At 38.0% G+C, this 24,375-nt stretch overlaps 1 protein-coding gene across 4 annotated transcripts in view; it reads right to left on the reverse strand.

Moving 5' to 3' along the window:
- FAM120A (family with sequence similarity 120 member A) overlaps positions 1–24,375 on the reverse strand; it is a 53,868-nt gene that overhangs the window by 12,980 nt on the left and 16,513 nt on the right. For 2 of the 4 annotated variants that reach the window (XM_086470600.1, XM_009960595.2), the window contains exons 4-12: positions 21,801–21,929; positions 21,222–21,318; positions 20,040–20,137; positions 19,463–19,746; positions 17,987–18,074; positions 14,432–14,656; positions 10,858–11,032; positions 5,000–5,249; positions 3,548–3,662 (exon numbers count right to left, since the gene is read on the reverse strand). In XM_086470600.1, the coding sequence (XP_086326726.1) occupies positions 3,548–3,662; positions 5,000–5,249; positions 10,858–11,032; positions 14,432–14,656; positions 17,987–18,074; positions 19,463–19,746; positions 20,040–20,137; positions 21,222–21,318; positions 21,801–21,929 (1,461 nt within the window). Of the gene's footprint in view, positions 1–3,547; positions 3,663–4,999; positions 5,250–10,857; positions 11,033–14,431; positions 14,657–17,986; positions 18,075–19,462; positions 19,747–20,039; positions 20,141–21,221; positions 21,319–21,800; positions 21,930–24,375 lie in introns of all 4 variants that reach the window. The other 2 variants (XM_086470599.1, XM_086470598.1) reach the window with 1 other exon arrangement.

The raw sequence follows: 24,375 nt of genomic DNA on the forward strand, positions 1-24,375 counted from the left end.
AACAAAGCACAGGAAATTACTGCTAATATTTTAATGGTTTAACTCAATTCATTATCAAGCAGGCAGTAAAAAGTTCTAAATAAAACACTCATCTTTGGTTTGTGGCATGTGGTGTCTAAAATATGTAAGACGCATACTTTAGCTGCACTAAGATCATTGATAAACAGGCAGTACGGAGTTTTTCAAACAATGCTAAAGCATGTTATAGCAAGGAAAAGCTTTAAAGACACCTGTAGAAAACCAGCAGTAGAAAACGTCATTAAAAATTTATTTCAAATATTCTTGTGCTTCTGAAGTATTTTGTAGAAAGTTTCAGGAACAAGCTCAATGTTAGCATTCAAGTTTTCTTCCCACATATCACATTTCCCTTCCAACTCCTTTATAATAAATTTTCTATTAGCTTGATTCAAGTTTTTGCTGTTAGAATGTCTCTCTTATTAACGAAGTAATGTTTATGCATACAAGAGCTTTATTTCAGGTGCAGGTTAGCTGCACAAAGGTAGAATTAAATAGTGAATAATAGCTGGTGGTGGAAGCAAAAAGGATTTGCTTGCAACAAATGTATTTTGATCTCTGGCATAAGAAAATATCACCACTAGTGTTCTCTAAAATACTTCTGAAAATATCAGCCCTTTCTTGGGAACATTTTCAAGACCTTGGTATTAAATTTTAAAATTAAACTACACTACCTTCCTATGCATAAGCAACCTTTAAGAGCCAAAGGACTATCCAGCTCGTTTTGCAGATATGTGGCTGGGTTCAAACTCAGTTGCTCTTTCTGTCTGACTTCAACAAAAAGCAGCTGCTTCATATGAAGACAGTAACAACATTGCATGAAATATTGCATCTTTCAGTTAACCAACAGGTATTATTGAAATGATTCATATTACTCTTCATGTATGATTTAAAAATGAAACTTGGAGAACGATTTCTGTTAAACAAAAATCTTGTATGCTGCTCATCACTTGCCTTGTCTCTGCCCTTCATTTTGTGTTGGAATGGAATGGAAAGTTCTCTGTGAATTCCTTTCTTAGATCTTTAAGATCAGCAATTTTCACAGTGGGGTTTCCTCCTCTTTGCATCAAATCTTAAGACAGAGGCAAGACTTAGGTAACTCTTGTGGATAGATACCTTTGCCAACATCTCTGTCCCTAGATGTTATTTGTTTATTGTGTGGTGTTTTGGAAACGGACATTGAAGACTTAAGTGGCTGATACACTGCTGCTCTTTGATGCATCCAGCCTTGCGTACAAAACTGTCGTTTGAGTTGTGACCAATACCCACTCAACTTCAGGAAAGCTTGGGGTAGATGTCCTGAACCACACCCTCATGGTTCTCATGAGACTTTTTAATAAAAGGCTCTCCGCTATACTCTGCCGAGTCCCACATCTGTCACCTCAGACAAGCTACGTACACTTCTTATGAACATACAGGATAACTCATTGTCAGTTCATTCTTTTGGCAGAGGTTGGCCACTTGCTTCTCTGAAGACACAGTACTGCTCTTCATACAATGCAGACAACTGTCACCTTCTTTGGACCAGAATCTCCGGGGTTTTGAAAGACCCAGTAAGCACACAGGGTTTCCAGCACGAACATCTAGCAAACACCTTGAAAAGGAGTTCCAGCAAACACCTGAATGATTCTCCTGATGGACAGGACCTATCTTCAGGCTGCTTTTAAGCAATTAACCACAATGAGGAGCACTCAAACATGATATTCTCAGGGGTCTAATATGCTTCTAATCCATGTCAGCAGCAATCCAGTCATAAGTGCTGAAGCAAACAAGCAGTCTTGGATGAACTCAGGTGTTTATTATAGCTGTCTTCATCTTGTATTTCTTCACATCTTTTTCAGCAATGAGGGAAAGGCCAGACAAATGTCTTCCTGTTGGATTTTATTTATTTATCTATTAGTTTTGCTGTTGGCATTCACTCTTTGGTACATGGGAAGAGGATTTTGTTTTTCTGTTAACTCTGCCATTATGACTGCTAACACATGAATTCTCTAGTTGTTGTATGGTAAGTTCAAATAGATTCCAAAGTGGATTCAGTTGTTTTCTCCCCCTTAACATTTATTAGTACTTCTATGGCTAAGTGCTGGGTTTCCACAAGCAGATTAATTTGAGACTGAGCAGTCCTTGACAGGGTGCTACATGCAGGAATGCAACCCATATTCTGCTCATCACTCACAGAGGTGAACTAGTCACTTGCTGGCTTTGAGAATGCTCTTGCAGACTTGGTATTAGTGGCAAAACATTCCTTAGAAAAGTCTAATAGCTAAAATCTGCATGAGCTTAATTACTGTTTCTTCTGAGAACAGCGGGGCTAGGATTGCTGCTTTTGGCTATGCCCCTCTGCAGTGTGTACCTGTGAATATGAACGAACTTGGGAAACACATACCTCCTTCTTGCTGATTTAACTAAGGACAGCACGTATCCAGGCGCTGCTAGGAGCAGAACTGGTCAGTAGACTTTCCTGACATGAGCCCTGCAGTACCTGAAAGACTATCCGAAATGACTTCAACATCAGGTTGCATGATGAAGAGGCGATCAGCACCTCACCTCCTTCGCTACAGTGATCCTCAGTGCAGACAGGAGATAAGATGGATCACTTCCAGTCGTACATTCGCCACACATCCTAACACCTCCCAGAGCTTCCAGGTACCAAATACACTTTTGGGCTTAAGGTACATTATGTAGAAAAAAGTTTCAGAAAAATGTTTGCTTAAAAAAAAAAAAGGACTAAATTCTACCATTTTATTTGGAGAACTTCATAGTAGGTTCTGAAGAAACTGAAGAGCAAACAAGGTCAAAGCAAAAACCAAATCTTGTATATTTTAGCTCAAAGAGGAAATTTCACTGTGAGCATATGAAGGTTGAACGGACAAATCCCCCAGACTAAGACAATGCTGCAATGACTGACAGGCATTCTGTATTTACAGTAAGGACACCACATTAAATGATTCTACTGATTAGCTAGCACTATTTACTTCATATAATAGTACTTTATTAGAAAATTAGAACCTTTGAGATCTTAACTTTTAAAATCCTAAAAACAATTATTTCTGTGAGTATTAACAAGCTGTTTTCCCTTTTTTCTCCTGCATTTTTCCATTCAAGATTATGCAAGTCTCTCTCCTTTTCTACACTTAGCTGCACAAATCTTTTGAATGCTGAATCATGAAAAACTACCCAGGTTAGTATTCAAGAACAGCCACACAAGGAAGAAGTCTTTTTCTCTTTTTAGTCTTTTCAGTTGAAGTACATTTGTTTCAAACTTTCAAGAGACAATCACTTAAGAAATTGTGAGAAAAGGTTCTGCAGCATAGAATATGTTTAAGATTTTAGTTACCTATTCAACCAGTGAAACAGAACTGATTACCAATCTTTGCAACACTGTAGAATACTAAGATGAATATTTTGGAAAGTATAGGTAATTATGCAAGGCTTTCAGTAAAACAGGCATGTACACATCACCCACTAGTTAACTATATGGATCAGCTGGGAACAAATCTCTTAAGTTATCAAAGTTATAGTTAAGAATTACCTTTAGTTCCTGAAGCTGGTCAGGTTCATAGAGCTTTGGAGACAATGCTTGGGCAAGAAAAGCATCAAGTTCCTGGCGACGAAGTATACGAACCCCCGGCCACTGTACCATATACCTACAGAGGAAGCCCATAATTATTCAGAAGTACCTTTAAGAGGTACATCAAGTGGTATTTTATGTGATCAGGAGTCACCAGAAGGCAACAACAACAAAATTTTTTTGTTGTTGTCTAGACTTGAACAGTTAAAAAGGCCAAAACACTAAACAAATTTGAAGTTCGAATTTGTTTAAATTCATATGGAAGAGCTACTGGCTGTGAATCAGTTGTGCCAACAAACCCTGCTTCCAGTGAAGAAGTGGAGCACAGGCAGCCAAAACAGTATTTAAAATGTAAGTGGATTCCGATACATCTAAAAATAAAATAATATAAAGACTAATGGTCTTTATAAAAAAGACTAATGGCAAAAGGACTTCATGAACATGGTTTCCAGATAACACATTACTCAGAAATTATCTAGTTGGTGAATTTTATGCTCATCACGTCTTAATGAACAACAATTTATATATGCCACGTCACAGGAAAGAAACATGCTGTCCAAATGAAATGAGGAGCTCTGCTTTAAGATACCATTTGGACTAATTTTTTTTGCATACTTATTATTCTATAAGGAGAAACAGAAAGCAGTTTTACTGCTCAAAAGGCAAGACGAAGTTCGATAGAACTGAAGATAAACTTACATTTATCATTCTCAAAAATGGCTTAAAATTTTTGATGTGCAGCATGCTAACCTTGGATTCTGCCAGATTTCTAAGATAGCTGTATTGAAATGATCACTCTTTCTATAAATGTAAGCATCCCAATTCCTCAGTCAATTTTCAATCCAAAGATTAAACAGGTAAATAATCTGGATCTTGTGACTTTCTCTTTGAAAAGCTAAAGTACAGAATTAGTACTTCAACTGTTGGTTATCATCATCTCAACTAGATGAGCAGTTCTAGCACAGGGAATCTAACACAGCATAGGCAGGGTATCATTCATGTGAACTTTGCATCCGGCTAAGCTGCTATGCAGCTGTTCTCTGAAGAACTCGCTCTTTTGCTTTACAACATCACCAACACAGCTTCTGAGACGCCAAATGTTACTTTTTAGTAAGTTGAAGCCTACAGTACAGTAAGGGTAAACTAATTCAAATGCTACAGTGGCCTCTCTGCCACACAAGGGTTTTTTTCCCTCCTCCCTTAAGTTCTCTAGAGATTGAAGAAAGAAATGTCGAATATACAGCATGCTTTTAAGGCTCAGCAGCAATGTCCTAGAAGCAAAACAAACCCCTTCTCCTAGTGACATTGGAAATATGAATTACCACTTTCTAAACTCATGGTTTAATACAAAGTTAAATATATCAGAGAGATGAAGCACTAAAACCGTTCCTTCATTCTTAAGGTAACGCTGACCTTAGTACACAACAGAGCACCATAAGATGAGTGGGCACATTAGTTGGATTGAGCATTGCTGGTGTATCTGATCTCATACAGGCCAAAAATGCCCTCATTCTTCGGTTCTTGTCTTCTACTGCTTTTCCCAGCCACAGCTTCTTCAGATTAGGACAGGTCCATTCCCTGAATGCAAGTGCTTCCACCAGCTCAGGGGTTTGAGGAGATTTTCCTTTGTAGGCAGCCCATTCTTTAATTATCACTGGTGAAACTACAAAATGACAACAGTTGAAAGAAAACACACCGAGTTAAAAAGCAGCATATATTTAAAACTTTGTATACAAGAGATTTTCATCCAAAAAGCATCACTTCAAGATGGCAATAGATACTGGTGTTTTGGATTACATTGCCAAATCAGTAAATCAAACTCTGTATGGACCATCTTTCAACTTACAAATTAAGTGCACACAACTGAGCTTACACTAGGAATGTTATATTAATATTTTCTAATTAATACACAACATAAAGGAACTACAAATATTTTTCTAAAACAAACAGCATAATCTGAAAATGCAATTTTCCCCTAAAATATCTGTGTCCTTATCTTACAGTGATAAACATAAATGGTAAATACAAATACATTCCACACGTGGTCTTTTAAGAACAATATGATCCTGGTGATTCTATTCAAATCAGTTTTAACAGTTATGTTACACCTGTTTGCAGTTGTTCAACTACTGCAATGGAATGAGATCTCAAGTATGAGTGTGTTTGGGAGGGGTTTTATTTGCCTAAAAATTTTACAAAACATTACTTTACATAAGCCTTTTGATTTTCTGCACTGCTTCTATTAAGAGGTTAGTATTTTTGTGTATGCTAAGCACCCTTTCATCCACATCAAAACAAACACTGTTCAACTCAATATTGCTGCTAAATCATCTCTGTTTTTACATCTGAAGGCAACCAAAACAGAACACAAGGGTTTTTTTTTAAAAAAAAAAGTCAAGACTGAGAAATGATACTTTTGGCCTCAGAATGACTGTAACTTTGACAAAGCTCAAAATTTGTTTGCACCCTTAACTCAGTTATGCAGTGTGGAAAGATTCAAGGAGCTTGTTAGTGAAGCTTCAGGTTACAGTCCAGAGAGATTCACAGCAGGAGCACAGACCTGCTCTTTCTGCTAGAAATCTTTCTGTTAGAGATTGAGAAGAGAGTACTACCGGCACCAGGATAGCCCTTTTGGCTGGAAAGTCTCCTTCAGCAATCAGACATCAGCCTTATAAATAATTTTATAGTTAGGGGCAGGCAACCCATGGCAGAGGTGACGATGTGGATTAAAAAAAGAACCTCCAGAACATCCCAAAGCACTCTCATGCTTTTCTGGACTAAAACTACTCCAGCATTATAGCTACACTTCATAGCGCTCAACAGAAGTTTTACAAAGACAACATGCAGCAATGAAAGTAAATATTCTGATATATTTAGTCAGTAGCCTCACTACAAAATCACGTTCTATTTTGGTTGCTACCAGTTTTTATATGCCACCAAGGTATTTAAGACGGGCTTTAACAGCCAGCAGAGCTACTCTGTTATTTGTGCATAGTTTTTCACACCAGTATTCACCTCTTGCTGAGGCCTGGGACAGTAAACGTGAACAAAAAGGATGCATTTTATGTAGGCTTACAAAGACTTGTTTCATCGCTTTAGGTCCCAGAAGCAAAGTTGGACCAAAACTTCTTAGCTCTCTCAGCAAACAGGGAACACAATGTGGCTACTATGCAGAACAGTTTAATCTGTTAGCAGTAAAAAAAATCCCAAACTGTTGACAATTGACATAAAACAGTTTGTGTTTTGGAGTTCTTTCTTCCTTTCCTTCAACCTCCTTTTGCCAATAGAGGCGATATTCCTAGCTACACTTGGTTTCTTGGTTTGGATGGCCCTCCAGAGGCAAGCAGATGCAAACTCTATACGCCCATCACACTGAAGCACCCTCCGATGACCGCTTCCTCAGCTTCGACAACTCCTCCAACGGCAGGCAACAGTGAGGAAACAGAGCTGTACAGAACACAAGTGTTTCGCCATGGTTTCTTTCACATCTAATTCAAACATAAAGACCTCAAGCTTAGAAGGGAGTATTTTATGCCTCTCTTTTCTATCTGCAATCCTATGTTTCAAATTTGGTTCAAAGCTTTTAATCTCGGGATAACAACTTCCATGACCCTGTGAGGATAAGGCTGCAGGAAGAGCATCTCAGTTTGCTCTCAAAACACGCTGTCATCTTCAGTAATATGCTACTTGGGAGTGGTCACGCTGGATATCCACCCTGGCTTCAAAATTTTGTGAAGCAATGGTTATTATGGGAAAGGTAACCATGCTTCTTGCAGAATGGTTTAATATGAAGGTCACTCTAGCGGATCAGCAAACAGTACCCTCTCTGCATGATGAGGATGAGGAATTACAGCTGTACCAGTTGACAAGTAACTGTAGCACTGTTCACTCTAATTTAGCATTTAACTTAACAGAAGAATAGAGGACTTGTCCATATCCACTTATTTCTCCAGGACATTTCTTACACTTTTGACAACTCTGTACTGGGACTGCTGCCACAAACACTGTCCTCCTCAGCTGCTGAGGGTCTCTGTCCTCAGAGGAACATTTCGTGTTTTCCTCCCAGGACTTCCACTTGGAGATAAGCAATGTCTATCCTGAAGACTACATTAGCTACAACGAACACTCAGGATCAGTGTGTTCAGCCACAACATCACAGTGCTAATTATACTGGTTTTCACACTAAACTTCTTCCCACTGCTGATCAGCAGATTTGAATACTCAAAGCAGCCTAAGCAACTGCACAACATATAGACATCTTTGAACATCACCCTCAGGACACTTCAAGGTCAATCCAAGTAAAAAAGGGTCAGCGTCAATCTGCATTAGGGTGACCTGCTTGATAAATATGTGAGCGCTGTTACAGGCTCTAAAGACATTCGCAACAGCATCCTGCATGCTCAAGCTGTCTGCTAGAGCCCTTGTCGCTAACTACAGCTCAGGTGGTTTCGGTGTTCTCTTTGCACTTTTGTCATGAACTGAACATGAAATGTGAGGTACTGAATACCACTAGAAAATGAGCTAGTTAATGTGCATTCATGAAGCCTCATTTTTAACCTTACTATCCTTCCTGACAGCACAACTTGAGCTAAGCATGTTTGATTTTGCAAAAGAGCTACTGTCCAAGATACGGCTTTCCTTTTGGCAGAAACAGCATCAGCTGAATACACCCTTGATGGAGAACAGTCCATCACAAGGTGGCTAGGCTTGAAATAACAAACATTTGGATCCAATCAGGAGTTAGGACAGCTTGTACAAGTGTGCAATTTTCCACAGAGTGGAAAGGGCAGACGGTTACATCTACACATACGTATTTATCAGAACACAGGAAATAACCTGTTTCAGAGCTTGAAAAGAAGAGCAAGTCAGACACTCTGTTTCCATCTCCCCAGAAGGAAGGGCAGTGCAGCCAATGTTGTGCCCTTGGCAGCAAAAGCAGTCAAGAACTTTGTGATTCAGCCTTCCATACCCTCTGGGCGCAGACATGAGGACATGTACAGCAAAGGCATTACTTAACAGACAATTACCACCGAAGAACCTCACTGACTACCTATTCCATCAGATCTGTTGTTTTTTATTGGCTTTTGAACTATATAAAAATAATAATTATTTAAACGACAGGAAGTCATCCATTTTATGAAAGATTCATTACAGTGCTGTCTATATATTTAGTAATTAATACTGATGTGTCAGTTTATTATGGATTTTTCTTCGCCTCCTATAACCCTTGCATGCAATATACTCGCAAATCATTCACGCACAATTATTATATTGCCAGTGTTACGGTTTGTACAACAAAGATGACATGATTTTAGATATTAATACACTCCTTACCTCTCTACCTAAATCTTAAGGACAATATAAATTTATTTAGAAATTAATTTCTTAATTCCCTTAATGTCTCTTAATTACTGTTTTATAACTCATTTTTGAGAGCAGCAAAAAAAATTAAGACACTGAAGGAGAATCAGCATCACTAGTTCATTATAGCCTGGGTCCTCACAAAAGTTAGCAAGGCCTAATGAGTATGACTAATCAATCTGAGAAATCTGCTTTTGCCACTTAAGATAATATTTTCTCCTTGCATCTTGCACAGTCTGCCCAATTCTTGCTACTTTGTAAGAGGTGTGACCAAAACACATGTGTTCCTACAACATAGCCCTTTCAAACCACATGCTTGCATCTTAGCTCAAATCCATCTTTACTAGCATTGTTAGCTTCGCAGTGAAGTCATTAACTGTTGGGCAGATATTCAATTTTTTTTTTTTTTTTTTTTTTTAGTTTTTAAGAGCATGGTTAGTCCTAAGATAGAAGTAGGTCAGTAGCTGAATGTGTCCTGCAGCAAGATTTGCCGGAGCTCCTGTAACTAAACCAAGTCAGCAGTAGCATTCTTCGCTTCCATTGAGAACAAAGCTCTGAAAAGCAGTCTAAATTAAGAGAAAACAGGGATTATATAGGTTTCCCCAGTAGCCTACAGAGAACATTCTAGGTTTACAAGATAAAAACACTATGAAAACAAGCAGACCTTCAGCACTCAGCTACTTCACCACCACAGATGTTGCAGTACACTTTTAAGGACAGAAGTTTAATGAAGAGAAATGAATCCTGCAAATAATGTCACTATTTCAATCCTGAAATAACCTTGTAACCTGAAATACTACCGTGTTGTGTGAGTTTAAAGAATTAAAAAGTCTGTGACAATATGTGTGCTGAGATATTATTCAAGCAGGGTAAATGTTAACTCCCACAAAATAACTGGCTAAGATAAACAGTTTTTCAAACATTGTTGGAAGCTTGATGTACAAAAACATTTCACAATTAAAAATGGGAAAAGTGAATGTAAAGTTTACAAATGATTCTTATTTTTATCCTTTTACACATGAAGACCGTGAATGATGCTTGCATGCATTCTAAATATCTGATTCTTAAATTTAGTCGAGTGACAGCAGACTCCTCTATATTTACTTCTGCTGCCTGCCATTCACTTAATGCTTTAGTGTTCTCTTAACCTTTCTAAGATGCTACGGTAAAGTTCAAGCGTTTCCTTGTATGCATTTCATTATAAGAAAAGCACTCTAGAATGAGGAGGATGAATTTTCTGGAATGACAGTAATGTCTGGAAGCAGAAGGCTTAAAAGGACAACTTCTAGATTAAGATGAAGATTAAAATCCATCCCTCTGACTTTGCAAAAGGATCTTCTGACAAATCTGTTTTCACCCAGATCTACCTTTATTTACATTACACCTGACTCATGACTTTACTTACCTTATATCTGATTTTAAAGCAAGTTTTTATATGCCAGTACCTGAAAGATACCACAGACTTGCAATTTTCACTGAAGTACATTTAATTACACATTTGGAAAGAATTAACATATGCACCTCTCATTTTTGAAAAAAGTATGCAAATCTGTATGCATATGCACAGAACAGAAATTTCCTACAATCAAGTTCTGCCATGTACATTGAACTTTACAAACTGACATTGCTTGCTGCAAGCCTGACTGCAGCTTGAACACACATTTTAAAAAGCAAACCCTAGCGCTTGCTTAGAAATGGTAACATTTATAGTTCTTAAACTACTACAGGAAATAACATTTGAAATTAAGATCTTTTTCTATTATCCATGGGATCAAATAAGCTATAAATTCCTCCAGCGTTAGCTACACCGATGAAATCTTCGCAACTATTCTCATTCAAATCACAGTACAAATGAGTATGAAAACATAGCAAAGGGAAGAGAAATAAAGAATGGATCCTACAGTACATACATTCTGGTGGAAGTCTGTTCTTTCTAAAAGCAATTCTTTCAGTTTTCTTTCTGCTTTCTGCCAAACTAAACAGGACTCCGTAAACATACTGACGAACTGGCCTATAAAGAAGAGCAGCAGGAGGCAGGTCTTTGTTGGCTTCATCTTCTATAGAAACAGCAATTTTGATTTCACCCTGTTGCACAAAAGAAAGCAGAAAAATATGACGTGTTACGGTGAACAGAAAGTATGTAGGTATGCACAGTAGCTCAATCCAGCTCTAACATAAATCTCATTTGTCAAGAAAAATGTGATTCAGCAGTAATGTGGATCTTTGGTTCGTGAAGGTAACACCAGAGGATTACCCTACTATCAATCTACTTGCTTCCCTCCAATAAGTCTCCAGGCTCTGATTATCCCTGTTGCTTTCTTCTTTCTCTTCTCCATCCCCCACCTTTTTGTCTGGACTGTCTGCAGCTGATGATTACCTAAATATTGATATTCAAATATGGATACATTGAAGAGTGAAATAGAATAGTACACATGAAAACACAGTAATGGGCTTTTAGACAGTCAAAACACATTTCAAGCTGATCTAGATTTCAGACTGTTATTTTAAAAAATATCTATGCTGTCTAAAAACACCAGTCTGACTTCTTGGTCCAATGATTTGCAACAGCATTGGAGACTCACTGTAAAAAAACAACATTATGAGAAGACCTAGTCAAAAAATCCTATCTGAGAGTTACATAGGTAAGGTTGGTTTTGAATGTATACAAATATTTAGCACTTTACACCATTTTGGAAAAAAAGCATGAAAGAACCTTCCAACATTCTCTCTCAAAACAGCAGCAACATTCTGTGTTTTCTGTGCCTGCGTATCCAAACATTGTAGGATTTTCTTGGAAAGTGACTGACTTCACTGCATTGCTCCCAAATACCACCCTTTATTTTCAACACTGACAAGCAAGTGCGACATTTTGCTACTTTCACATAAAAAAACATTTTAACTGCCCCAGTAATGAATATGGTAGGTGACATCTCGGAGTGATTACATTGGACATTGTCAGGTTTGACTCAGACAACACTACTTCAGGTACAAGGTGCAAAGATCTCTCTCTATACATAACAGCAACATAACCTGGAACACATCTACGTGCCAATTTCTGAAGAACCCCACAAATGCACAACCATGTATCTGTCAGTGTACCCATGGTACGCTTTAGGTCTCCTGTGCATACTTGTTCAAAAGCATTTCAGATCGTGGGGAAAGAAAACCAGCCTTAAGGTAGTACTGATTTATTTTTTATGCAGCTATCTCAAGATTGACTTCTTTTCTCTGTTGGGAGTGGATTTCTCAAATGCAGACATTTAATTAACTTCCTGCCCTTGTGAGATATGATACAACAAGTTGCGTGGGAGTGTTGATCTGCTTGAGGGTAGGAAGGCTCTGCAGAGGGCTCTGGACAGGCTGGATCAATGAACCGAGGCCAATTGCAAGAGGTTTGACAAGGCCAAGTGTCGGGTCCTGCACTTGGGTCACAACAACCGCACGCAGCACTACACGCTTGGGGACGAGTGGCTGGAAAGCTGCCTGGTGGAAAAGGGCCTGGGGGTGCTGGTTGACAGCCGGCTGAACATGAGCCAGCGGTGTGCCCAGGTGGCCAAGACGGCTAACAGCATCCTGACCTGTATCAGCAATAGTGTGGCCAGCAGGACCAGGGAGGTGATCATGCCCCTGTACTCAGCATTGGTGAGGCCGCACCTTGAGTACTGTGTGCAGTTTTGGGCCACTCACTGCAAGAAAGACACTGAGGTGCTGGAACGTGTCCAGAGAAGGGCAACGAAGCTGGTGAGGGGTCTGGAGAACAGGTCTTATGAGGAGCGGCCAAGGGAACTGGTATTGCCTGGAGAAGAGGAGGCTGAGGGGAGACCTTATCGCTCTCCACAACCACTGAAAGGAGGTTGTAGTAAGGTAGGGGTCAGTCTCTTCTCCCAAGGAAGAAGAAATAGGACAAGATGAAATGGCCTCAAGTTGTGCCAAGGGAGGTTTAGATTGGAAATGAGGAAAAATTTCTTCACCAAAAAAGTTGTCAAGCACTGGAAGAGGCTGCCCAGGGAAGTGGTGGAGTCACCACCCCTGAAGGTATTTAAAAGACCTGTAGATGTGGCACTCAGGGACACAGGTGGACTTGGCAGTGTTAAGTTAGTGGTTGGAGTCAATGATCTTAAGGACTTTTCCAACCTAAATGATTCTATGATTAAACATCAAGTAGTATTTAAATGTACTAAGAATATACGGCTATGCAAAGTGTGAACTAGAACTGGCATCGATGGTCTTCATACACCTTTTGATTCTTCTCCACTTTTCTTTGATAAAGAAGTGTAAGAACATGACAGCATTACAAGCTATGGTGCAAAACAAACAAATATAGCAAACCCAAACCTCAGCCTTGATGCAGAAACTTTTGCTTCTATGGATTTCAGATCCTCACCTACAGTCCTTACTGTCCTGAAGCAGATTTTTAAGATGAATAGAAGTTAACAGGAATGTGGACAGTGCCATTTTGCTAGATGCTGTACATTGAATGGGCTTGATGTAGGAGAACCAGTACTCTTGAGTGTTCAAAAAGCTTAGTAAGAAGATTAAAGTTGTCTTGATCTGGGACTCATCTGTTTGCACTTAAAAAGAACAACAAACTTCTTGTCTTTTGAGATTAGGTAAGTCAAATACAGAGTTGTACAGGAACATCATCGCTCTGGCTCCTTCCTGGTTCAATACAAAGCAGAATTCAGCAGCTTCCAGACACACTGAAGCAGGTTATCACTGCCTATTTCTGTAAGAAGCTCTCCCATTACTTTTCAAGGTGTCCTTATGCAGCCATTGAGGTAGTTTTTTTTTACTGGACACACTAAGCAGACAAAAAGCCCTACGCTGTGTGAAAACGTTTGCAGGTTACCTGGGACCTGAAGGCTAGAGCACACAAAATAGCCAAACCCCTCCCCAAAAAATCCATCAGAAATGTTCTGCCAAACTAAAATCAACAGAAATTCAGAACATCATTGAGTTCATCTATAATTACATTTTAGGATTATACAAAAGGGATTTCTTATAGCTGCTATGTTTCTATCAGGGCTAGCTACTGGGCATGGGAGGGATCAGATGGTGGCAGAAAACAATCTTCTGAACACTGAAAATAGAAAAGACTTGGCACAGACACTACACTAAAGCACATACACAAGAGTTTTTTGATGGAAATGGACTCCATATAAAAACACACACACATACACAATCATATACACATATGCGCAGAGACATAAAAATAACTACATATGTACAGGAAAAATGATTAATTTTGTAAGTAAACACTTCTAATTACAGTCATCTCGTATTTATTGGAACAATGTACCAGACCAGATAAGTGGTTAGAAAACAGGTGGGGAAAAAAAAAAAATTCTTAGGAACACTACAAATGGACCAACCCTCGAAGCATTAAGAAAGATGTAAATTTATGATACTCTTTAGCCAGAAATACAAGTGCAATTATCTTTACAGAATCCTTATTTCACAGTACATAATTTTTAAATGTCATACCTTGGTTAGGACATGAAAGATGTAGGGATACATTAACCCCTTCTTGTGCCTGTGTTCTGCCACTCTTAATACTTCAGGTGCTACAGGAGGTAATGGAGGGGTAGTAATATCCATGTGGTTTCTGGTGGGCATTGACAACAGGCATGGGATTTGTGGATTACTGGTTTGATTTCCTTTGACATCAGCTGCCTGACTTCCTGAAGAAGCACTAGAGGAACCTTCTGCCTATAACAAAACATACAAAATAAAGTGCTTTTGAAAGTGTATGGAAACATACCAGGAGATCAGCCAAGAGAAACAGCAAATCTCCTTCTTCACCCACAATGAAAACAGTAAATCTTCACATCATGCTGCATCAGTATGTAGAAAACATTATCCAAAGCTGGCTAAAAGACTTTCAGAAAACGTACACTTTCAGCCACTGTTTGCTAGCAGAAGCAAATTACTGAAAAACCAAATATTATGGTAAAGCTTTAACATATTAACAGCAACAGCAATTATTATTTAATTTTTAATTGCACAATACACAAGGGGGACTGATGACCTCTTAATGAAATGTGAATGACCTCTTAACTAAGGATTTCCAAGATACTACCAACTAAATGGGTTAAGTGACTCACAAAGTCTATGATTTATCCAGACTTCCATTAAGACATCCCTTCTCAGTTTGCATTTCTAAATGAAGCAGGAAAAACTACAGTTCAATTTAAAGACATTTAAAATATATAGTGTCTGAACTCAAAAGCCTTGTAAACGTTTTGGTGGGTTTTTTTTTTTAATAAACAAAATTATTTTGTCTGAGAAGATCATAAGAGAAAACGACAACATTTTATGACTGCAAAATTAAAGCTGCATTTTATTCCATTTCTAGAAGTGTAGTTCACTAATTTAGAGGAAAAAATTGACCAAAAAATATACTGCAAACCTCATGGTGAATAAGTCTTTTGTAAGTGTTTATGTTGTATCTCTCAGATACTACCAAAAAAAAGTAGAGTTCATTCCTAAAAATTCTTGTCTTCAAAACTGAAAGCTGTTTTTAACTTAAGAATTCATTCTAATTTCGTACCTATAAACTATCACAGTGATATAAAAAACTTTTCAGACTTAAATTTAATTTGATCACATGATGTTACATTACACATCAGTATTTTCACAATTTGTGTAGAAAATTTCCCATGCTTCATAAGACTTTAAAAGCAAAGCTGAAACAGAAAAGGTCAAAGCCAAGAAACCCTACAGAACAAGTAACAGAAAAATAGGTCCAAACAAGCTCAGCTAGTTCATTTCAGGATCTTATGAAAAATACGAACCCTCGTGGAAAAAACAAAAAACCCCATACAACCTCCAAAATCCTTCTATAGAAAGGCGTGTATTAGTAAAAACATGCTCTAGCAAAACATCTAATGGGAAACCTTATTTTCAGATTACACTTTAAGCACACAACCAACAAGGACATTACTGAAAGACTGTATCTTAGACTTGGTAATCTAGACTTCATTTTATTTATAAAAATGAAAACATACAGAAGAAATGGTTAAAACCTGTAAGAACACCACTTTTAACACAATATAGCAATACAGAATGTTTTTATAAATATGTGAGCTATCACAGCTCTATTAAATCTGTATTATATTATCAAATATTTCTTTATCAGTTTAAAGATTTTTGTCCTTGTCTTCTACTTCCCCTACAACTAAAAGTCAGTGACAGCAGACCACAAAGAGAAGTTTATAGAGCTGCCAATTACTGGGGGCAAGGAGGGAAGAAGACACAAACCCCCAAACAATAGCAATGCTTTCCTCGTTTGCACTATCCAGGTTCTTCCTGGATTTGCTCCAGCGATATCAAAACACCTAAGCTGAGGCACTACCACAGCTAAAAGTATTTTTTGTTTCTTTAGTAATATACGTCCACCCAAATGAGATGAGCATACTTCTGTCGTGCATAATCATGCAGTGAGACAACTACGAGGGAGGAATTTTGACATTTAAGTCAAGTAGTGTCAAGATTGCTATCTGTCTGATCTATGCTAGATTTCTAGCACTTGAAACTACCTCAGAAATCCACATAACTCATTCAGTTGATATCTTCAGGAAATAGTTGTTTTTTGGTTTTTTGGTTTTTTGTTTTAAATCGTTAATATATCTCTCTCCAGGAAATGAGTCCATCTACAAAACGTACTCATAATCCTCCCTGTCATGCTCAACAGCTGCAACCGTCTTCTGCTGCTATGGAAGGCTGAAGAAGTGGTTTGATATGAAAAAAAAAAACAGGTAAAACTCACAAGCATTTATACTGGCCTTAAATTGGATACACTTAAGTTGGACTGCATGCAGACACCCATTGGAAAGTTTAATCACTGCTGATACAGCTCTAATTACGTGTGTACAAAGACCGGCAGCCAGACACACCATGCAGCATGTCCCACCCGACCACCGCCCAGCTCCTGGGGAGGCACCACTGCCGCTCTGGCTGCTCCCCCCTCTGCCTCCCTCCTCTGCAGGACATCGGGCTGTGCAGCACACACGCAGGGGTGCAGCTGGGACACAGCAGGCTTCACACACTCCCCGTAGTACAGAGAAGAAAGGAATGTAATAGGTCAAATTAGCATTTGCATATGGTGACTAATCCGCGGGCAGACACAGTTATCATATGGGGCGTAGTCTGCAAAAACAATAACCACTAATGCATGAAATCATCAGCTTGATATTTTAAGCACAAAGCCCAATCTCTATGCCAAAGGCAGAGGGAAAATGTTCTGTTTGTCTACAGTGTAACTAACTCATGATTGGGTTCTTTGACCCAAAATTAACAGCTGGGGTACAGTTCCATCACAAAGACGTGGAGATATTAAGTGCAAATACTTTGAGTGCTCTTTCCAAACACGGTTCAAATTGGGAATACAGACCATCATACTCTTAATTTGACAATGGTTTTAAATCTTAAAGAAATTTAATAGGATAATGCTAGGGCTTTATCAAGGGCTTAGTTATCCCATCCTTACTTAGTTAAGTAGCAACACATTCTAACTGATCCCACGGAGCTACTTTAATATGCATTATGTGAAATTCATACCAGGCAGTTATAAAGGACGTCTACTCCTCAGCTGAGCTTCAATACATCTATAATGGTTTGTGGATAACAGAGCTGTTCTCACTACACTGTAGGTTTTATGACATGGACTCTGAACCCATGGACGCTCAAGACTGCTATAACTCCTTAGTAAAAATCAAAATAATGCACTACTCTAAACATGGATAGCAATATCTAAGGATGAGATTGTTAGCTAAGGAGTAAACAAGTTTATTCGTTTCTTTCTATATTATATCTAGTATTTTCTAACACATCCTTTTAATTTTGATTTTTATGTATATCCTACAATACTCCTTGGAAAACTTCTTACTGTACTATAAAGCTGTTGTTTTGTAATTCACAACGATATGTAAAAGTTTACAGTAAATCCTACAGATCAATATAGAATATTCTACTCAAGAGTTTGCTGTAAAGCTTTAACACAAACCAATAAATTGTGATGCTTGGAACTTAAGGAATTACCTTTGTTTGGTCTCCCAGCTCTCCACGCGTTTGACTTTCTGACTGGGTTCCTGTTTTTTCCCAGCCCATTTTGTTCCCACTGACATGGCTGAAGGACATGAAAAACATTGTATTAAAGTGCTGCTTAAGATACAACAGGATAAGTCCTTGGTGACTGTTAATGGAGCTATGGGCCAGAAACACTGATTTTAAGGGATGCTAGGTATTAGAAACGTCAATTTGTAGGAGTCTCTTCAAGACTGTAATACTGACATTTATTCATTTACACTATGTCAACATTTGGATTGTATTTTAAAGCTGTGTATTACAATGACTAAATACACTCATGCAGGAAAAATTCTAGATTGAACTTTCTATATTCATCACGATGCCAAGTAATTTCCCTCAATTAGAAGACTATTTCTCTAAACTGCAATATAAATGACACTGTCTAGACTTCAGTTTCTAAATTTATTCAAAGTTTTGCACGAAATGCATAAGGCAACACTATCAAAACTGGGGAAAAATATCTTATCTTGTTTTTTCTAAAGCAGTTACATTTCCAGTTCTACACTGCATGCACACTTACTTGGTTTACTAAGCAAAACACATGATATTTAAAGTTGATAGATTGCATCAAAAAACAACATCCAAGCCATCACGCATAACTGTAGACACATTCAGAATTTAATACCCAGTAGTAACATACTCATCCTACTATACACAACCCCAAACTTTTAGAGGGAATCACAGAAGTGCTAAAGCCCCAGGCTTTGATTCTCACACAGTCAGCCACTACACCTAACAAGACAAAGGTAAACACAAACTGCCTCTGTTCAAATTTCCTTTTTGTAGGTCAGGAAGCAATATGAAAGTTGGCACAACTTTACTGCCAAGGACCGACATATGATTTAGTGGAAGTCAGAAATAATTCTGCAGTAAACAAGTCACATTAGTAGAAAAGAACAAAACCAACTTCGCTGCTGCTTTGCTCCACGCAGAAGGAGGGCTCTTCAGTCACTGTCCTAAATGGTGAATTTCTGACATTCACACCAGGTTTCTCTGTGAAGCCACACTATCCCAAAATTTGAGAAGTGTAAACACTGCAAATTCAGTGAAGTTTCATAGTTTTTAGCTACTGAAATTTTAACGACTTATACTGTGAAGTAGAAATATTTCTCTATATAAAGTAAAGAACTCCAAGGCTTTATGACATTTACCAAAATCTCACTCTCTCCCTCTTTCAATAAAACGTAAGTGCAGAAGTGGAAAAACACCCAACATTATTTGGTTTTGGATTTCTGCTTGTAAAAGGAACAAGGGGACTAGGGTGAACCACAGATATGTTTGCAGTCATAGAGACCTAAAACTACTTTTTAAGGTCTATCATATCACTAATTTGCAGGTTTCTTACTTTCTGGATACTCATGAATGATTCTGAAAGTAAATTTATTTGAACAGAAGCCAAGTAAGAAAACACCTTCATGAAAAACTTACTTCACTGCAGCTCCATTGCCTTCATCATTGTCTGAAGATGAAGATGTAGAAGAGGCAGGAAAATAGGTTGAATCCACATGATTAGGGCTCCCACTCTGAGCTGGATTGATTGGAGAAGATCGTTCATACAATGGTGTATGTTTTCCTTCATGAGGAATGTTACTGTAGTTGTTCTGCTCAGAAAGACTTTTTCCACCTGTTTCCAAGGTGATGGCTGGCTCAGAGAGACTATATGGGTATGGACCCTGACCTTGGGCCCCACCCTGACTGGACATCTGCTGGGCCTAAAATAAAGTGATCTTTCTTAAGCAAAGGTAACAAAAAGGCTTTTCTTCTAAAACAAAATACATTATTTAATCCAGTGGCGTTTTCCAGTTGTACACATCAAATCTCAGCCAACTTGGACATCCACAAAAATTATTCTACCAGGGTCTGTAGCATCACTACAGTTCCAGACTTAACATTCAGCCAGTGAATGCCCATGCTAAAAAAGCTAGATATACCTTTCCCACCTAAATTGTAATTTGATGAGTACAGCAGGTTTCTCCCAAGGAGAAGGGTAAAGGGCTACACTTACCACAGGTTTTGCTTGTAGTGAGGTCTGTGGAATGTTAAGCATCTGAGAAGGAACATATGGTGGCACTATCCCAGGCATACCAAACTGATTTGGTCTGGCTGCTGCGTTGTAAACAGGGAGGAGGGGAAAAAAGAAGAGAAAAAAAAAACCCACAAGGAAAAAACCAAACACTCATGAAAATGCTCACTATTTGACACGTTACCCTTTTTATCCTTTTGCTTCTATGGTTTATTTATTCTTGTTCTGTTAGCGTTTCTGTTTTCTAGTATACCTTTAAGTCAGTTTTATTAATGCTTGTCTTTTAATAAAAATACTTCTAGCTTGTAAAGTCTATTTTACTTGTTCCACCTTTTCTCAGTTCTTTATATCTCTCCTTACTGAACATTTCTAGTCTACCTGGGAATCAAAGGAAGCTTAAAAGAAAAAAAGAAGCCCAAGAGATGTCATAATGAAGAAGCTGGCAAAAACGATGTCACAGACACACAGTGCCAGCACTTTCTATCATTTGAGTATTCGACCTAGGGTAGCCTTAATGCCCATTAATGCAGGTCTTTGAATGTCAATAAATACATCCCACCCCCAGAAAAAGAAAAGAAAAAAACTGTATACCAGTAAGGTAACTGAAAATCTTTAGAAAATTTCAGCTCAAATTATGTTTTAGTGTTAAGAATGAGGTACATGTGGTAAATCCTGTGATCATACAATTAATCTGTAAGCCTCAAGAATAATCTGCAATGCTGGAACAATTTGTGGCTGCAATTTCAGCAGGTATGTTATGACATCAAAAAAACAAAGACTATAAAAGGATTTCCAAAATGTGTCAGATGAGTCCAGTGAGAAACAGGAAATATGTTTTATGGAATTGAAATAGAAACTGTCTTCATGATTGGAACCAGTTATCAGATCTCAGTTGTTTATAACACCATAGTCTCAAGCGTCCCAATGCTAGAACCAACACAGCAACAGCTAAGAGGCAAAATCAGTCCAGGTTGTTCTTCTTCTTTTGGGGAAAGAACACAACCTCTGCACATATCCTATGAAAACCTTCTTCTGAAACCTCATATTCAAGAGTCAATGAAAACTGCCAATATAAACATTTTTCTAAGTTGATGCTAATACCACTATTTCTGATCTAGGCAGGTTTTCGTTAAAAGGGAAAGCCGTATTTCTTTAATTACTTACCTAGGTAATGTGGCGGATGAAATGGCATAGGTTTATTAGTCGCTGAGTAATAAGCAACTGCTCTCTTAAACCGAGTAACTTTGTCATCTGTTCTAGACTAAAATAAAAAAAACACACCATCTGTCAGGAACAAATGCAGGCATGGCATCTGTAGGTCAGGAGTACACTGTAGAGTGGTTAACATATACTGTATCACACACAGCACTAATACCTATGGATCCTGGAGGACTACAGCACTACTCCAGCAAAAGAAATATTACATCAATCCATGTAAGGATAAAGCTTGAAAACGGTATCTCCACGTACCGCTGATTCTCAACGACAGTGCACAAAGGCAGACTACAAAACCCCTTTGGTTATCAACAATTTAACTTTAAAGCACTGAGGGTAAATGCAGTATTTTCACTTCCCACACTTTCTGAAAGTAAAATTAGGGTATCTAAGACACTGCATATCCCGATAGATTCCTCTTATCAACTGAGGCAAAACACAGTTTCTATAGAATGGAATTCTTCAACACAAAAGTATAGCACAATTGCTTTAAAATACCCCAAACCATTATTCTGCTTTATACTTTACCTGTGAATGTTGAAAAACATCTTTTGCTATGGCATCCAAATCAGTGGTGTCCTGAATATTACGGACGTAGTCAGCTACGGCTTTGATCACTACGTCACAAGGTGGTAAAACTAACTGGTGAGCACGTACCTATGCAAACAAACATACATGCCAGTATGAAATACTGGGGTAATCCAAGATACTTCAGTTACACAGCAGAGAATTAAACCGTTTATTTACTGAAAATATAGTCAACAAATTCCACGTTGCCAGGTTTAGTATCTAAATATTTTTGGGCCTTCCACTTTGTTTTTAAGACCACACCTCAAACAATGACTCTCTTGTTTTTCATCTATGGTATAGTCTATGGTATATGTGAAACCTCACCTCTGTGTAAATATTTGCTGGTTAAATATCAGCTCCAACAACAAACAAGGTCAACAATGCTAACTATTTTACAGCTTCCTGGGTGGACATTTCCTCTACTGTGGAATGCTTTATCTAATGTGGATATAAGAATTTTTTTTATATAAATATATGCCAGAAAATATTTTATTTTGACACAGTTTACATTCTGAATGTAAAGTGGTATCAGAATTGATGAGAGAGATGCACTGGGAACAGGAAGATCTCTTATGTACACAGAAAACAGAGGGTTTGAAAAACAAATGGAGAAAAGGAGTATCTCAAAGAAACTTATTTTCAAGATACTACAGAAATGGGTATAAAAATCATTATCTAAAGATTACATAGTTCAATAATTAGTGTTTTCAAATTTTGTATATCGTCATTATCTGTAGTAGAATATACTCATACAGCTTCATATTATGTATAACATCTCAGGAAAGAAATTATTTTTATTTCTTTAATATTACACACCGACAAAGAATGATGTATGGATTTCTCTTGTTGCTATGATGTCAGCATAGTTACTTTCAAGCATTTCAATATCAACATGGTTATAGGGCTGGTTACTGTTTTTGCAGACACAGAGGAAATTCTTAAGGTAATTTCACTGATAAAATTTTTTCACTATTCTGTCATTAAAATAATTGATGTTTCACCATCCAGTGACAGATGTGCCTGACCTCCCAAATTCACCAACTATTTTAAATGAATGAGAAACACACATTTAGATGCATGCGAAAAATTTCCCTCGAGTTTATGACCTGAGCCCATACAGACCATAGATTTGTCTACAAATCAGAATCCATGGCACAGTCTACTCCAGATTAGGAAAATAATTAATTCCCACTGATTCACTGGTCACCGACTCAGGCCATGGGTTTGAAAAGGCAAGAAACACTTTGGACTTTGTAGCCAAAGACCTCCCTTTGTCATAAGAAGAGAGAGATGGAAGAACTTTGTGGGACAACATGCAAAGCCCCTACAGGTGAAGCTCCTGCAGCTCAGCGACTGGCAGCTGCAGATGGATGTGCTGTACCAGAAGTTCTAGACTCAGTTCTTTGCCTGATCCCTTCTTATGTCCACAGGGAGAAGGAGGGGAACTGGATAGTCCTGGAAACCCTGGACTTTCATCTCAGCACTCTCAATAGGCTCCTCCTGAAAATAAACTGAGGATTATTCAGCGTATGATTATGGGAATTACTGCTCTTACATGCACTACATCGGGTACAGAAACTTCAGGTCAAGCAACCATCACGGATTATCGCAAAATCAAAAGCAGTGAGTGGTGCCGCTAACTGGGTCTGAAGAACTACTCAACTGTAGGCAGCTTCTGTTACTTTCCCTCTGTACTGCACAATCTGCACATTCAGAGAGACTGGAAAAAGAGGTCTCCAACTACACGCCCTAAATTTTAGCAGATGCCTGAGTATTTTCTAAAAAATCTGTCTGGAACCTCTGTACAATGCTGGAGCATGCCTATAGGGGCATGGTTTTTGCTTTTAACATATTTTAATCTGCCTGTTTGCAAAATTCAGTGACTCAATACTTGGGAGATCATTATTATTATTACTTAACACTTCTATTTTTTAAGACATGAGAAAATGTGAAAAATCTTTATGCTTGCATTCTACACAGAGGTATCATACTTTACTAGAAAATACAGCAATTCACAGCCTTGTCAGAAATGTTTATGCAAAATTCTGATTAATACTTCATTAGTTTTATCTTTGCAACTTTAAATTCTGTACCACAACCCATTTTTGTTTTATATGGAGTCTACCACATATAATTATTTTCTTTCCTGCCCTTATTTGATCCACTTATTATGCAAGTTCTTAGACTGCCTTCTTCGTATTTAGAGCATGGAATTTTTGCCCAGATTCCCACTTCTACTAATTTCCTTCTCCTAATGTCTGCTTTTTACAAATGTCAGGATATTAATTCTAAACATGTTGAGCTCATCTCTGATAGAGGATGACCAGGTCATCTTCTACCAGAGATGATCTCCACGTTTTATAAGCCTAAATTAAGAATAGTTCTGTTTAGTGTAGTTAGTGGTAATTATTTCTATTTCAGATAGTAAATTCTAAATTTTCACTAATGTGCGTTCTGAATATATACAACAATACTAAATATAGATCACATTTGCATGTAAGCTTACAGTCACAAATATTGATGATAAAATTTT

Source organism: Leptosomus discolor, chromosome 9, assembly GCF_034619465.1.
Source record: "Leptosomus discolor isolate bLepDis1 chromosome 9, bLepDis1.hap2, whole genome shotgun sequence".
NCBI classification, from domain to species: Eukaryota; Metazoa; Chordata; class Aves; order Leptosomiformes; family Leptosomidae; genus Leptosomus; species Leptosomus discolor.